This window comes from Vulpes lagopus, chromosome 3 (genome assembly GCF_018345385.1).
Source record: "Vulpes lagopus strain Blue_001 chromosome 3, ASM1834538v1, whole genome shotgun sequence".
Taxonomy (NCBI): Eukaryota; Metazoa; Chordata; class Mammalia; order Carnivora; family Canidae; genus Vulpes; species Vulpes lagopus.
In genome coordinates this window covers 56434801-56451032 of record NC_054826.1, presented here as the reverse complement: position 1 = coordinate 56451032, position 16232 = coordinate 56434801, and the positions used below count along the sequence as shown (strand labels likewise).

General features: G+C 37.7%; 1 protein-coding gene across 1 annotated transcript in view; it reads right to left on the bottom strand.

Annotated features, from left to right (window-relative positions):
- The window catches only part of LOC121487005 (60S ribosomal protein L9-like), a 37605-nt gene extending 22110 nt beyond the window's left edge, over positions 1-15495 (bottom strand). The window contains exons 1-2 of the mRNA XM_041748488.1: positions 15301-15495; positions 13315-13402 (exon numbers count right to left, since the gene is read on the bottom strand). Coding sequence (XP_041604422.1) covers positions 13315-13402; positions 15301-15495 — 283 coding nt within the window. The remainder of the gene's footprint in view (positions 1-13314; positions 13403-15300) is intronic.
- Positions 15496-16232: the final 737 nt, after the last annotated feature.

Below are 16232 nucleotides of genomic sequence, written 5' to 3'. Positions count from 1 at the left end.
AGTTTCTGTAACAATATATCATGAGTTTTCTTCAAGTCATGGCAGCATGCAAATGCTCAAGCATTTGCTTACCAGAGCAAATGAAGAAATGTCCTGAAACCTATCTACATGCTATGATGTCACTCAGCAATGATGGTTCTTCTATGAGGTCAGAAAGAATAGTCTATGTCCCAGACTGAGCCTCTGATTGTGCCAGGACCACACATGACCGTGACAATTTTCTTCCATCACCTACAGCAGATGTCATCTTCAGGATCTCTACTATTGATTAAACTTGATACATTCTAGCACTAGCAACTTGGCATTTCTCAACAAATGGTTGATGGAAAGAACATATTTTTTTTTTCTTGAGCATATATTATGTATCTGGTACAGTAGATAATCCATATACCTTCAGTATATGAACATCAATGACCTTTGGGAAAAATATGATTGCTTCTCTACAAATGAAAAAAAATCAAGGTTCAATAGGGCTGAGAACTGACTCATGACTATATTACCCCTCACTTTGAATAAAGTTTCATTAGGTTTTTACCATTTTTAAGGCTCCATTAACAGTTTTCATTTCTACCTCAACCCATGCCACCATCTTAGAATTGCACTAATTATGTCACACCTGGAGGTGTCCCACTTTCAAATTTTGAACACTGTTTCACATTTGGCCTTGACTTCTATATGGCTGTTTCTCTTTTCCTTCACTTGGAAACATGTGCTTTTAACTCTGTTGAGCCTTCCAGCACCTCAAATCTCCTGTTGTCTCGTGGCCTTACCAGATCTAGAATGGCCTCACTTTTTCAGCTATTCCTGGAAGTGCCCTTTCTTGAGCCCTATCACTTTCTTTACACATCTACTCCTGTGCTGCCCCTGTAACAGACCCCACAAATTGGTCCTATTTACCTACATACCCACTCTTCTTCATCTGAAGTATAGAGACTTAACTGGGCAGCTAGGAACCACTTATAAACCCATAGTTTTCAAGTCTTTCAAATCTCAAAGTCAGATTATCACGCTCTTTCTTTTGTAAATTATCTTCTCTCTTTTAACATATCCTTCCAACTGGTATGTAAATATGCTCATGTTTTTCCCTTTTAAAAAAACCCACAAAAATATTAGGATCTTACAATACCTTCTAGTCTTTGCTATTTCTCTCTTCTGCTTTATATCCAAACTTCTTGACTAGTTATCTATATACAATGTATTCATTTGTATTCTGGATTTCACTCGCATTGAAACAGCTCCTGATAATGCCACTTACTGCTGAATCCAGCAGGCATTTTCCATGTTCATCTTACTTGACTTGTCTAGAGAATTTTGTACTACAAACTATTCCCTTTAGTAGTCCTTTGGATATCACTCTCCTGAGCTTCTTTCTAACCATTTTAAGCTTTTCCTTCTTTGCCTCATTTTTAGGCTCATTCTTTTCCTCATAGCCATTAAATATTGGAGTTTCTCAAAATAAGGCCATCTTCTAACTCTACTTTCTCTTAGCAGCTCACCAATGACCAGATTTCAATTTCCACTTTTATACACTTGACTGATAAATGAAACCCCTATGCCAGAACTTTCCAATACAACATCTTGCAATATTAGAAATGTTCTATAATTTGTGGAAGCCATATGGCATAAAACTTCCAGTTTCTTGTGCTGCTCCTAAGAGGAGCACAGTAACATGTATCCGAGGCCTTGAAGAGTCATGTCTCTTAGCTTGCTTCTTCTCACTCTAGCATCTTAAATCCTGAAGTATCTTAACCTTTCTATTCTGCAATATTACATTCAGTTTTCCTCCTACTACAAGACCTTGAATACTTCCTCAGAGAAACCTTCTTTGACTTCCATTATTGTATCAATTCTCTCAATTATCTTCTGGAAATTGGTGTTAATTTGTGCGATTCTCTGATTAATATTTGACTAAATTGAAAGCAAGGGCTTTACCTTTTGTAAACACCATTTTACTCCCAGTGCCTATTAAAATCCTTGGGATATAACAAGTATTCACTAAATATATGCTGAGTGAATACATGAATAGATCTTTCTTTACGGTTCTAGACTTTCTAGATATTTCAAACTTCCCCCAAGATATCCTGAATTGTATGCCCCAAAGGGATCTGAAAACGATTGCAATGCTTTCTCTCACTCCTATCCACACACACACACACACACACACACACACACACACACACACACACACCTATTAAGACAGCATGATGGACCTTGTCTTTCAAAACCAAAGACCTAGAAATTTACTTGAAATCTGCTTTTACTGGGGCACCTGAGTGGCTCAGTCAGCTGAACATCTCTGACTTCCACTGGGGTCATGACCTCCAGCCCTGAGTCAAGCTCCATGCTCAGTGGAGTCTGCTCATCCCTCTGCCCCTCCCTCCATTTAAATGCCCTCTCTCTCTCTCAAATAAATAAATAAATAAAATTCTTAAATCTGCTTTTACTTTCTCTTTAGCTTTCTACAGAGAAAATTACAAACCATTATTGAGAGTTATTAAAGAAATGATAAAATATAACTTGTATATGATTTAGAAGACCCCAAATGTAAATAGTACTGTATAATTTTTCCCAAGTTGATCCATAGATTCAATGCAATTTTCCTACCACTAATACTAGTATTGCTGTATTTATTTGGAACTGCACTGAATCTATAGGTCAATATGGGAGCAATTATACAATATTATTTACAGTATTGGGTCTCCTAAATTCTGTAGATAGTATATATTGTTGACTTTTGACAAGCTGATATCCAAATCAATACTGGAATACAAAAGCCAAAATGTATTCAGAAAAAAAAAATCTTGCTGAAGAACAAGTTTATAGGAATTGCAATAGTACTGAGGTAATTAAAATATAAGGTTCTAGCAATTATGATAGTATAGTTTTAGCACATGGTTAGGCAAATCATTCAATGGAAGAGAATAGATGGTCCAGAAATATACCGACATATACACAATCCCCTGATTTGTGACAAAATGTCATTGCAGAGCAGTGGGAAAGCATGGCCTTTCCACTATATCATGCAAGGCGGGTGGTTATGCATATTAAAAATCTGGGACCCTATAAACACAAATCAATTCAACGTGGACTGTACATCTAAATGTAAAAGTTGAAACAATAATTTCTAGAATAAAATATAAGACAAGAGCTCCATAACCTTGGAGATAGGGAAAGATAGTATAAACAAAGCACAAAGAGCAATAACCTTAGGGGTAATAATTGATAAATTGGTCTACATTAAAATTTTGCTTATCTAAACATAACCAGCAAAGAGTGGAAAAGCAGCCCATAAAATGGGAGAGGATATTTGCAATGTTGTAACTTACTGAGGAATCCTATAAGGAAAATACAGAAAGAAATAAAAAAAAAAAAAAAGAGAGATACACAGTAGAAAAAGCGGCTGGATCCTTAAACAAGACTTTCAGTAAAGATGATATTCAACTGGCAAATAAATATATAAAAAGAGGTTCAACCTCATTAGTTATCAGTAAACGAAAATTGAAAGCACAAAAAGATATCACTACAATGCCTTTCTTATCAGAATGGCTAAAATGAAAAAGATTGAGGACACTGAGTACTGGTGGCACATGGTTACTAATTCTTATGGAGTGCTGCAGGATGGAGCTAAACATCCAAAAAACTTGAGAAAGAGTACACTGCATATACTACAGCATATACATACTCCATGACTCAACAGTTCTACTTATTGCTATGTATTTTATGAAACTGCATTCATATTTATACCAAAAGACCTATATAAGAATATTCATATTGGCATTTTTTATAAGAGCCCCAAAATGAAAACTACCAAATATATGTATCAAGAGTAGAATGGATATATATAGTGGGATATTTATACAATAGAAAAAAACTATAAGTGGAAACTGTTTATAGCAATGCATAATAAAACATTTGAATATGTCAAACATCATTTTGAGTCAAGGAGGTCAGACACAAAGGATTAGAAACATTGTAGTTATCTTCATATAAGCACAAAAACAGTCAAGTCTATGATTTCAGAAATTGAATTGATGGATAGTGACCGATAGGAGGCATGAAAATCCTGCTAGGGATCTGGAATCTTCTATTTCTTGGTCTCTGTGTTATTTACAGGAGACTGTGATTACTTTGTGAAAATTTATTAAGCTATACACTTAGGATTTGTATGCTTTTTACTACATATTATTAAAATGAACAGTTGTTTAAAAATACAATCCTGTTTCTCTCAATTTTATCACATAAGTATCAGTTAAGCCCACATTTTTTATCCCTTTGTCATTGCCTTAGTTCAGTTTTTCATCATCTCTCACTCTCAAGATGGCTGTAGCTTGCCAACTGGTTTTGCTCCTCCCAAAGCTATCCCCATGCAGTTATCTGTGAAAATCTTCTAATGGGCAAATATAACCATCACAGTGGTCTATTTAAAATGCTTTTATGTCTACCTATTTACAGAATCTGGTATTCAAGCACCTTGCTGGCAAGTCTTGCATTATTTCTATTTGCCTCAAACTGCATCTCTGTCCAGAAGCTCACGCTCTTGTTTGTATCTTCAGTGTACATCAAAAATGGACATATACCAAAAAAAGGACATATACTATTTGATAGTGTTCAAGAAATAATAATAGCCGAGTTGGTGTCTGAAGCACGGTATGCGTGGCTCTATAACCCAAGGTCTTTTCACAATATCACAATGCCCACTAATGCAGGTATGGAGAACAACTTGCTTATTACAGAATCAATGTTCTTTAGTTTAATAACATCTAGCTTAGAAGAGCTAAATTAAAAAAGAAAAGGAACATCAAAGCTATTACATTTATTTTTATGTTTTTCCCTAGCTGTTCTTCTATCTCATAGTATACTTAAAATAGCAGAAACTTTGACATTGTCATTTATCCTAAAGGGAATGACAAACAACTGAAAAAACTTACCAGGGCAGGAGAATAACATAATCATATTACATTTTTCAAAAACCAGAGTGAGAGTAGTGTTGAGGTAAATTAGAAGGGGCAAGACTTAAAGTAGAGAGAAAAGTGGAATCTATCTAATTAACACAGATAAAAGCCACTGACAGCTTGAAGACAAGTTATTTTTTTTAAGATTTTATTTATTTATTCATGAGAGACACAGAGAGAGACAGAGACAGAGAGAGGCAGAGACTCAGGCAGAGAGAGAAGCAGGCTCCATGTAGGGAGCCTGATGTGGGACTCAATCCCGGGTTTTTAAATTTCATTTATTTATTCATTAGAGACACACACACAGAGAGGCACAGACACGGGCAGAGGGAGAAGCAGGCTCCATGTAGGGAACCCAACATGGGACTTGATCCCAGGTCTCCAGGATCACGCCCTGGGCTGAAGGCGGCGCTAAACTGCTGAGCCACCAGGGCTGCCCAGACAAATTAAATTAAAAATAAATGATATAACATTTCAAAGATCATGAAATTTCCAGTCTTAGAGGTAATGAGATACGAATAAATCTAAAGGATATTAAATAATCACTCTCCTAAAAAGTGTAGGTTGGATCAGATGATATTATGAGCTACATCATTTAAGTATAAGATTATAAAAATATTCTCCAGAATCTCATAATCAAGGAGTCAATCACACCCATGAATGCTGCTTGAAGATGTTATTCCTAGATGTTTTGTAACTGACTAGTAACTTAGAATGTTCATGGATGGAGAAGTTATTGTGTAAAAGAAATGGTGGAGAATCATAAAATGGGAGAAATCAATATTCATAATATGTAATTATTAATACGGTGAATATAGTTGATTAAATTGTATGATATAAAACTATTATCAATAATAATAATCTAGGTTTAAAATCCCACCTTATTAAAAATTAGGGCCAAGGGGAGGAAGGAAATAACATGTTCTCCTACTGGGTGGTAATGTACATTACATACTTTTATAAGTAGATGTTGTTCTTTCTTATGGTGATAAGGAAATGAAATTGAAAATGTGTTTACTTTTTAAAGGGAATAATACTTATTATAATTAGTGTGCATAAGATTCAAGTCACTGAAGGAAAAAAAAAGCATAAAGAACTTGTTTGATATAGACTAATCTAGGCAAGAGGAACAGCAAAGCCTAAAAAACAGAATGTACAAACAGGGCAAAATTATATGAAAAATACCAGTTATCACAGTTATGGTAAAGGATTAAATTATTCTTGTATTGGTAAAAGAACATAAACCAGTTATATATGATGTTCACAACATACACAGCAAAATGCAATGAAACAGAAAAATTAAACATAAAAAGATGGACAATTATATATCAGTTGATAACAAATGAAAAGAAAGCAGTCAAGGTAATATCAGTATTATAGATATCAAGGCAGGAGCATCAAATGGGGGGACGCCTGGGTGGCTCAGCAGTTGAGCATCTGCCTTTGGCTCAGGAAGTGATCCCGGAGTTCTGGGATCGAGTCCCACATCAAGGTCCCTGCGCCTATGTCTCTCCCTTCTCTCCGTTTCTCATGAATAAATAAATAAAAATCTTTAAATTAAAAAAAATCAAATGGGAAAATGAGTATGCTTTATATGAGTAATGAATGAATGAATACATATAAATGGCAATTATGAATATCTAAGTTTCAAATTATTTGATATTAACATATTTAAGGTTAAGATGTAGAAATAAAAGACAAAGTTGACAAAATTATAGCCATGGTAAAAGAGTTGAGTATATCTCAATCTTTAACACAGAAAACAGAAAATAATTAATAGAGAAAAATGACTTGAATAAATGATAAATTGGTCTACATTAAAATTTTGTAGGTATACGTTGTATACCTACAGTGTTTACTGTGTGTCAGTCACCTGCTATATTTATTATATGTATCATTAGAGCTATTAGCTCATTTACTGCTCATGACAACCCTCTAGGAAGAACTATTATAATCTCATGTATAGATGAGGGAATTAATGCAAGCAAGTTTCAGTAGCTACACTAATGTTACACAGTTGAGATTGGTTGAGTCAAATATTAAACACAAGCAAGCCCTGTCTCCAGAGTTTTATCTCTTAGCAACTTTATTATAGTTTCTTAATTAATAAATCAAACTGACAAGGCATAAATAGCTTTTGGGCCTTGATAAAGATTGTATGCATTCCTTTAGGTGTCTATATAATACATTTATACACATAATCAACAAATTTCAAAACACAGACAAAATGTATACTTACTTCTTTTGCCTCAAAATAATAAGTATAAAATAAAACAAAACTAAAAATACGACATAGAATAAAAATACATTTTGATAGGTTTGGGGTCAAAATGAAATTAGTATTGGTATTACAGACATTTTACAATAAGAAACCTACAAAACTTTGGGGATCAAAGGTATACACAAAGAAAAATTAATAAACTTAATAAATATATTATTGGATAAGAGAGAATATCAAGAATGAAAGAATGAACAAAAGAAAGAAAAGAAGGAAGGAAGAAAGGAAGAAAGGCAGACAAAACATAATATGTAAATGTAGGAAAAGAAAATAAATCTGAAGAGGGCTGAAAGGAATATTTAATGATTTAAAACATAGAGTGTAATATCAAATAAATTTGAAGAATGTACATAAGTCAACAAATGCATGATCCTGGTTGTGTTTTTGTAAGTAAACAACATATAGAGATTATTAAATAGGCTAGAAACACACTAAATGCACTGTGGTAATACTTGATAGTGGAATTATCATTTTTATGCTTTAAAATACATTTTACATGTTCTAAAATGAACATTCTCACTTCATTTGTATATAAAATAACTACTACTTACACAAACTGTGATGGGCATTGAGAAGTACAATGATGAACAAAAAGGACAACAAAAGCTAGAATCCAAAGAAAAAATTAAAAAAAAAAAATAGTACACATGCAACAGTGTGGATCATTCAGTAAAGCACTATTAGAGAATAGAGGCAGAAATTAATTTGTGATTCTGTTTATCCAAAAATATACTAAAATGATTTGTAGTGCTAAGAATCAGAATGGAGACTGGTAGGAGTAGAGAGTGGTAGGAAAGAGAATCAACAAGAAAGGGACACAGGAAAACTTCCAGATCGATGGAAACGTCTTACACCTTGTTTGGAAGAGGATTACCAAGGGACTACACAATTTCTTTGGCAGAACACTTAAGAAGTCTATTTTCCCAATCCTTGAATCTGAGTTGGCCTTGTTATTTGCTTTGGTCAATAAAATAAGGTAAAAATGACACTGTGCCACTTCTGAGCTTATGCTTCAAGAGGCATTGCTTGTATCTTTTCCTCAGAACTGTGTTGCTGACCTCTGAGAAAGTCCAAATTAGTATTTTGGACAATGAAAGATCATTTGAAGAAGAGCCTAGTTTTCTCAACCTTCCACACTGGCCTTCAACACTGGCCATCCTACACTAGATCGCCCTCTGTCAAGTCCAGCCTTCCATAGATACCTGACTCTTGCTGAGACCAGAACTATGCCACAAACTAATGCTCTCATGAACAAAAATAAATGCCTACTGTCTTAAGTCACTTAGCTTTAGATTGGCTTGTTATGCAGCAACAGCTAGCAGATACATATGAAAACAAAATTTCATGTTTTCTAGTTTTTTGTGAAGAAAAAGTGACTTAACAGATATAAAGGAGCACTTAAAGGAGAACTGAAAACTACTGAAAAATATGACAAATTGTTCAGACAAGTATCTCTTTTTATTATTTTCTCTGGGCCAACAAAGGTACTATGAAAAAGAATTATATATATTAGAACTATGTTTGAGATCTATTTGGATGCTATTTAGAAATGAGTCATGGACTTTTACGTAAAATCTCATTGAGTAGGAATTACTGCCCGAGTGCTGAGCCATGAAAGATGGTATAGTCATATGCGTATTCAGGAGGAAAGATGAATTACTAATACCTGCATTAGGCATGGAACACACAACTGGTTTCTAGTCCTAGTTTGTCCAATCTCCTCATTTTGAGATGAGAAACTGAGACCTCGAAGGGGAAAATGTCTTAAAAAGTCATTAGTAGCAGATGTAAATTTTCATCTATGTCTTTTGAGCAAATCAATCCAAATTTCACCTCACCCATGTGTAGTTTTGAAACCCTGCAGTCTAATGGTTACTAATAATCATTTAATTATTTTAACAAGAGTTAATTCTTATGTAGTAAAGATATTACTACAAAGAAACTGAAGTTGTTAAGTGATCACCAAGCTCCCCTATGACTTCTCATCTCTATGGGTTAAGCCCATGATAGAAAAAGATAAGTAGAAACATGGAAGAACCACTCCTCCATTTTGTCTCCCCAAATAGATTTGCATTGATTCTAGGCTCTGTTTCAGAATACTATATTCACCTAATATTTACTAGGATAAATGCATTCATTAAGAAGAGAGAGTACCCCATTCTTATCTCTGATAATTTTGTTTGAAGGCTATGCTGGTTCACCACAATTCCCAGCTGTGGTTTGAGCCAAGTTTTCACTTGTAAGTGAGTAGAGTCTAAGGCAAGCAGTGAGGAGAGCAACTTGTGGAAACTCATGGACTCTACCTACTTGGTAGGTAGAAACCAAGGAGAGTCCCGTGGGAAAATTCAGTCAGAAAAATCAAGTTGATTAGAGGACAGACAGTTCTACATTTGGAGGGAGATGTCAATTGTACATGCATCCTTAGTGGTATCCTCAGGAGATATGTAATAGAAATAGGCTTAGTTTGGCCAAAAGACTATGATATTCAGGCTCCAGAGTTATAGAAGTTGATGTAGTATATGATCCTATTCAACAAATTGGATCCAGGACCTATCATCTCATTTACTTTGAATATGAACAACTCTTCACATCAGGGGTGACCAGAGAAAACCGTGCCAGGGCTCATTGAAGGGCTCTTCATGTCAGAACAACACAATGTCCTGTGGGGCTTCCAAATCCACATAGAACATTTGAGTGTATTATTCTCAGCTGCCCATTTTAATCATAGGTGAGAAAGATCAAGCCTTTTGACCCTATTACATAGTTTCACATGGGGATACCTCATTCATCCAAGTTATAGATTTCAGATAAAGATATCAAAGAGAATTTGTAGACAGAGCCATTAACATATTGTGTCTAGTGGATCTGCCAATAGGCAACAGATGTGTTCAATATCTAGGTAGCCCTAGAATGTTCTTGCTTTAGCAGATGTCGTGGACTTCTCCAAAATGATGTGAGGGAACCACTGTTGATTTGGGATCAAACAAACATGGGTTTGATCCTGGCTCTGACACAAACTGTGTGACTTTGCTCAGGTGTATTAACCTCTTAGAATTTCAGTTCCTTCATTTTTACAATGTGAGAGGTACTTCATGGGGTTGCTTTAAATGTCAACCTCACAATTAATGTAAGTCATGAAAGTAAGTAATGTATAAGAAAAGCATCTAACCTATATCACGGGGTCAGTAATGTCAGTGCCTTTCTACCTGGAAGGCAAGCATCAAGCCCCTTCCATTCTTGTTCTCACTGATCAACAAAATGAAAGATACTCAATAAATGATACCAAAACTGCTATCCCAATTTCCAACACTGATACATTCATTTGAACATGAGAGGCTTTTAACTTTCAACTTCCTGAATCTCTCATTAATTATAAGATCAGCGGGATGGACTTTAACCTTAAACTCTAATTGGCCAAACGCCCTGGACCCCAGTCATGCTACAGGTGGCCAGGGTATTCGTTGTCATCGGATAATAAAGTTGCCAAGCTTATGAAGACACTATATATGCTCTGGGTATAAATCAGAAATCATCTTAGAGTTTCTGGGGCAGACAAGCAACTGCAGAAAGAGATGATTTACAAAAATAAAGGGAATGAAATTTTTTCCATTAGCAATCTTCTGTATGCTTTGAAAAAACAAACAGGATTCACCCTGTCATACAGTCTCACACTGTGACAGTCTCATTTATCAAAGTTATGGATTTTAGATATGAAGACATCAAAGAAAATGTGCAGGCTCCTCAGTAGAAGCCAATGAATGGTCTGTTGTGCAGTTGTGTAGATTGCAGTAGAATATCTCAGTCCAGCTTCAGGCAAAGAAGCAGAGCTGGGGATCAGCTGAGCTAACACCCTGCCAAGACCTGGATCCTCTGAGGCCAGGCATCTTTTCATCCTTTCCACCTAACCTCCCTCTACTCCTGGCCCTATCTTCTCCTAATAGTAGCCTGGAGCATAGCTGCTTCTTTCTGAGAATCATGGAACCTTTGGCAATTATTAATCTTCCATTGTTATAATATCTTCAGAGAGAAGGAAGAGTGATTTTAAGTACAAAAATCAAGCTAGCCCTAAGTTTCGTTGACTCCTCTTAATCCCATAACTTTTGGGGTCACAATGAGTAAATCAATTCACTTAACATCACTGGGGCAAAGCAATTAACTTTTTGAGCCTCAGTTTCTCCAAATGTAAAGAAAGGGGGAAGACGAGATGAACTGTTTAGTGTTGAGCCAATTCTAAGGCCTTTTCTGATTCATTGTCATCTCCTTTCACAGCTCCAGACTCTTCAAATGGAACCAATTCATTTATCTACTGGAGCAGCCACAGCTTCTGGCCGTGGGCAAACAGCTGGGGGCAGGCATAGAAAGGCACTTCTGAGACTGTTTCTCCTTGTTATTGGCTAGTCGGTCACGCAGGAAGAACTTCCTGCTACCACATTTTCAGAACCCAGATACTCTCCCCTTTGGTACTTCAGTACCTCCTGTGGGTAACTTCAGTCTCCACTCTGAAACTCCAGGTTCCATTGTCACTTAGGGTGGTCACAACCCTTTTTGCCTCATGCTCTTTACTTCAGGTTGTGCTTAAAAATTCTTGTGAGAGGGCGCTTGGCGGGGTTAGTCAGAAGAGCATGAGACTCTAGATCTTGGGGTTGTGAGTTTGAGCCCCATGTTGGGTATAGAGATTACACAATAAAATTGAAATAAAATGACATAACATGACAACTTTTATAAAAGCTCTGAGTCTACGTTTTAGGAACAGCTGTTCTGAGTCAAGGTCATTTCTGTTCCACAGCAGTGATTTAGCTCAGACCAACTCTTCTCCTCACAATAATGGGCTTGCTGCAGTCCTCCTGGGGGACCTATGTCTGGCAGGGGGAAGTAAGTGGGCAGAACAAAGAAAGGATATGGAACAGGCCGGCAGCCCCTGGATGACAGGTCTCCCCAAGGGAGCCTCCCCAGCTGGAGCCAGCCAAGCCTAGCCTTTCTGCTGACAGATGCTCCTGCTTCCAGCCCTGTATCTCCCGACATGTTATTTGCAAAGGCCTGTAAGGTAGCTCTGTGGCCTCATTTCTCTGAGGATCTCCAGGGAAGCCAGCTTTCATGGTGACTATATAATTTATATCCAATTCCTTCACTTAAAGGCTCTCATAGGTTCCCTAACACTTAAAGAGTAATATGTAAACTTGTTGGCACGACCTGGAAAGCTAGCTTTCTCATCTATAAAATGGGGATAATAATACCATACTTAAAGGGTTGTACTGGAAATTACATAATCCACTAATATGTCTTGGTGATGATAAGGTAAGTGGGGGTACTCAAAAATAATTACCAGCTGTCTTTCCCTTCCTACTTCCTGACCTGATCCTTATCTATTTTATAGGCACATCTCCTACTATTCACATCCCTCACATTAAACTACTTGAAATCTCTAAACGTTTTTCAAATTTTCACAATCTATCTTGAGAGTGATGCTGATGTTTTTTCTTGGGAGAAAACCCCTCAGACCCCAGGGCTGTAATGAAACCCTCCCTTATACTGCGCCTTTTTCAAAGAACACACCCTTGCCCTACCCTGTCCAGGCCACTACTGCCCTGATACAGCTCCACTGCAGCACTTAGCATTTTGTCATCAATGGTCATTAATCCTTACCAGAAACTGTATTACTCACTTTATAAACATTATCCTTACTCTTCAAAATAATCCTGCGATTGTGGATATGTAGCCTGCATTGTGGATACGGAAAATGAAATTGAAAGGAGATTGGCCATAATACATAGCCTAGTTGCTTATTTGTCTTCTTGACTAGACTGTATTTAAATCATTACGTAAGAAAGCTAGCCTTCAATAAATGACTACTCACTAAAGATAGAAACATCTCAGAAAAGACTTGTCTTTGGCCCTTGATTTGTTTCTTACCCACATCATGGGCTTCTCTTTTCCTTTAAAGACATTTTTCTTTAAGCTAGTTTTGTTTCAGTGTACGCCATCAAAGAATTACAGAGGAACTTGATAGATCAAGCCAAACGTTTCTTGTTTTATAGATGTGCAAAAGCCTTGGAGATGTGCAAACGGCCTCAGAGACATTCAAACCTTTCCTGAGGTCAAAAGTGAAGTAGTGAGGGAGCTGGAATTCCAAGGACATGCGCTTTGTTTTCACGCAGGTCTTCTCCGCACAGCACTGTTTAGCGGGTTTGCAGAAATGATTTATTTCCAAATCTATAAACATTTGAGCACAACCAGGAAGGTTTCCCCACCTGTGCAGATCCATTGAGAGCTGACCCTAAGTCAGGTTGGCCATTTATAGTTAGAATCTTTGGTGAATATTGGCATCTTCCCCCAAATTGGAGGTGAATAGAAATTTTATGTCTGCTCTCCCGACAATCTCAACTGGGTGGGCAAGTTCCAGGCAAAATACTGCCACCTGAAGGCCATTTACTAGCTAAGCAGGCATATAATAATCTTACTACCAATTCTTTAAACTTGCTGAAGTCCTGACTCTCTGTCAAGCACAGAGGCTTGGCGTGAAGGCCTCGTCTGAAAGATTCACCCCAAGGCAAATGTGACAGATATGTTGATAGCATGCTCAACTATTTTTCTTACAATGTCCAGAGTGCCAGGATATTCTTTCAATTGGAAAACCCAAATAGAATTCTAGTTCTAGGGTACTGGTGTGAGGGGCTGAATTACGTAAGAGTGGACGTAAGCACATAATTATTGTAGCCAAATACCCCAGTACATATATTAAACACTGTACGTTTTTACTAATAAAATGTTTTTTTTTCTAATGTATTATATAACTGGCAACCCCTCTCCCCGCTGAACATGTTCTGATACAGGGAGTTGAAACACACCTCGAGAGTCCCAACCTCTCTGGGTAAGGGTAACTCATCATACCTAGGACCTGAGTTCCTTATTAGAAATATTTGGGTGTTGGGGGCACCTGGGTGGCTCCGCAGTTGAGTGTCTGACTTTGGCTCAGGTCGTGATCCCAGGGTCCTGGAATGGAGTCCCACATCAGACTCCCTGCAGGGAGCCTGCTTCTCTCTCTGCCTCTCTCTCTCTCTATTTCTCATGATAAATAAATAAATATTAAAAAAAAAGAAATATCTGAGTGTTAACCAATTCTCCTAGCATATAAGTTAAATTGATTTACATACACATGTGTTGCCTTGTCTACAGACAAGTAAATTGTGGACAATATAACAGTACTTCCTTTGTGATTCTGCTGAAAATGTCATACTTCCCTATTGGAACCTTCAGTGCATGGAGTAGTTGTTCTAGGTAATATGTCTGCCTCTGCCAGCAGAAACGTCCATTATTTCTATCCTCCTAAGCACCCATCAGGCACCATGAACGGCATAAAATGAACATGCAATAAACGCATATGATCTTTGAATGAACGACTGAAGTAACAAATAATACAATGAATATATTAGAATAAGCAGCTTAAGGAATGACTGCTTGTTTCTAGTCAACTTGGGCTACTATAACCAAATACCCCAGGCTGGCTGTGTGGCTTAAACAACAGACATTTTAGCTCTCACAGTACTAGAGGCTGGGAGTTCAAGACCATGGTGTCAACAGGTTCAATTCTTGGTGAGAACCATTTTTCTGGCTTGCAGGGCCTGCTATCTCTCTGTCCTCATGTGGCAAAGAGTAAGGGAGAGAGCTCTGGTCTCTCTTCCCTCCATGAAGACAACTGATCTCATCGTGGAAGCCCCACTCTCATGATCTCATTTAAGACTAATTAACCTTCAAAAGTCCCACCTCCAAATACCAACTCATCAAGGATAGGGCTTCAACATCTGAACTTGGGGCTGAGTAGGGATGGGGGCACGCAAACCTTCAGTCCATAAAAGCACTCCAGTCTGCTTCCTCCATTGTGATTATTCTGAACAAAATAGCAAACACGGTGGGAAAGGTCCTCTTCTCTCTTATAAACAGCCAATGACACAGAAGTGGATGAGAAAAGCGAGAGTTCTCTATTAAGTTAAATTCCACCTGTATCTGACTTTCTCATCCATCGGAGGGGCCAGTAGGGTCCTCAGAGAGCCAGGGTTTGAAGGTAGACCTGACCTCACTCTGGAATGCAGAATTTCTGTGGTCAGCTGCGATATACTGGGCAGGGGTACGCAGGGGCAGAAAGAGGTTCCAGGCTAGTGGACGATTTGCCCAAACCAGCTTTGTCCATTCCTGCTCTGCTTGCTTTACTTCCAGAGTCTTGATTCCACGGTTACCCAGAGAGAAACCGGCCTTCAGAGTTTCCTGCATATCCTGAAAGGAAGGGTTCTCACCATCTAATTTGCATTCTAATACGTGCAAAATTGATTGACAAAACCTTGCTGCTGCTTAACAGGACAAATGAACCATTTGCTTCCCAAATTACAGGGAGCTTTGAGGTCAGGCAGCCTGGGTAACCAGAGAGCCTCTCCCTCCAGACATATGCAGACAAGCAGCCCCTGGCTTTGGGAGCCAGCTCCATCCTGAGTGGTCATTGTCATCATCCTATTACAATACACAGGGGATCGGGGTATTAGCATGCCCAAGCCAGCATATGGTGCACATTTTATTAACTTAATCGTGGGACAACAGCAAGCTGTTTTCAAGATAATTTGGGCCCCTGTGAATAGTCATCCCTCTTCCCAGCCCCGGTTTAGCTCTGGAAGGGATGATGCACACACATCTCCTTTGCCCAACAGACTCCAAAGAAATCTTGCCAGTGTTTGTAATATCCGCAAAAGCCCTCTGTAAATAACACTCAGACCACACTGAGCAGATTGAAGCCATGAAGCTCAGTTCTGCCTGACAGCTTTTCCCCCAAGTTGTTATTTTTGCAGTTTGGAAGGGAAGAAGGACCCCTGAACAGAAGATTCACAGCAGTCTTAACTTAGACTTTTTTTTATGGCTGCTTTATGGAAGGTCATTTTTTATATTTTGAAGGATAAAATAAATTCAAGCTTCTCTATCTGGAAGCCTCTTTCTATGCCAGTCAGAGACAAGTTTTTTGT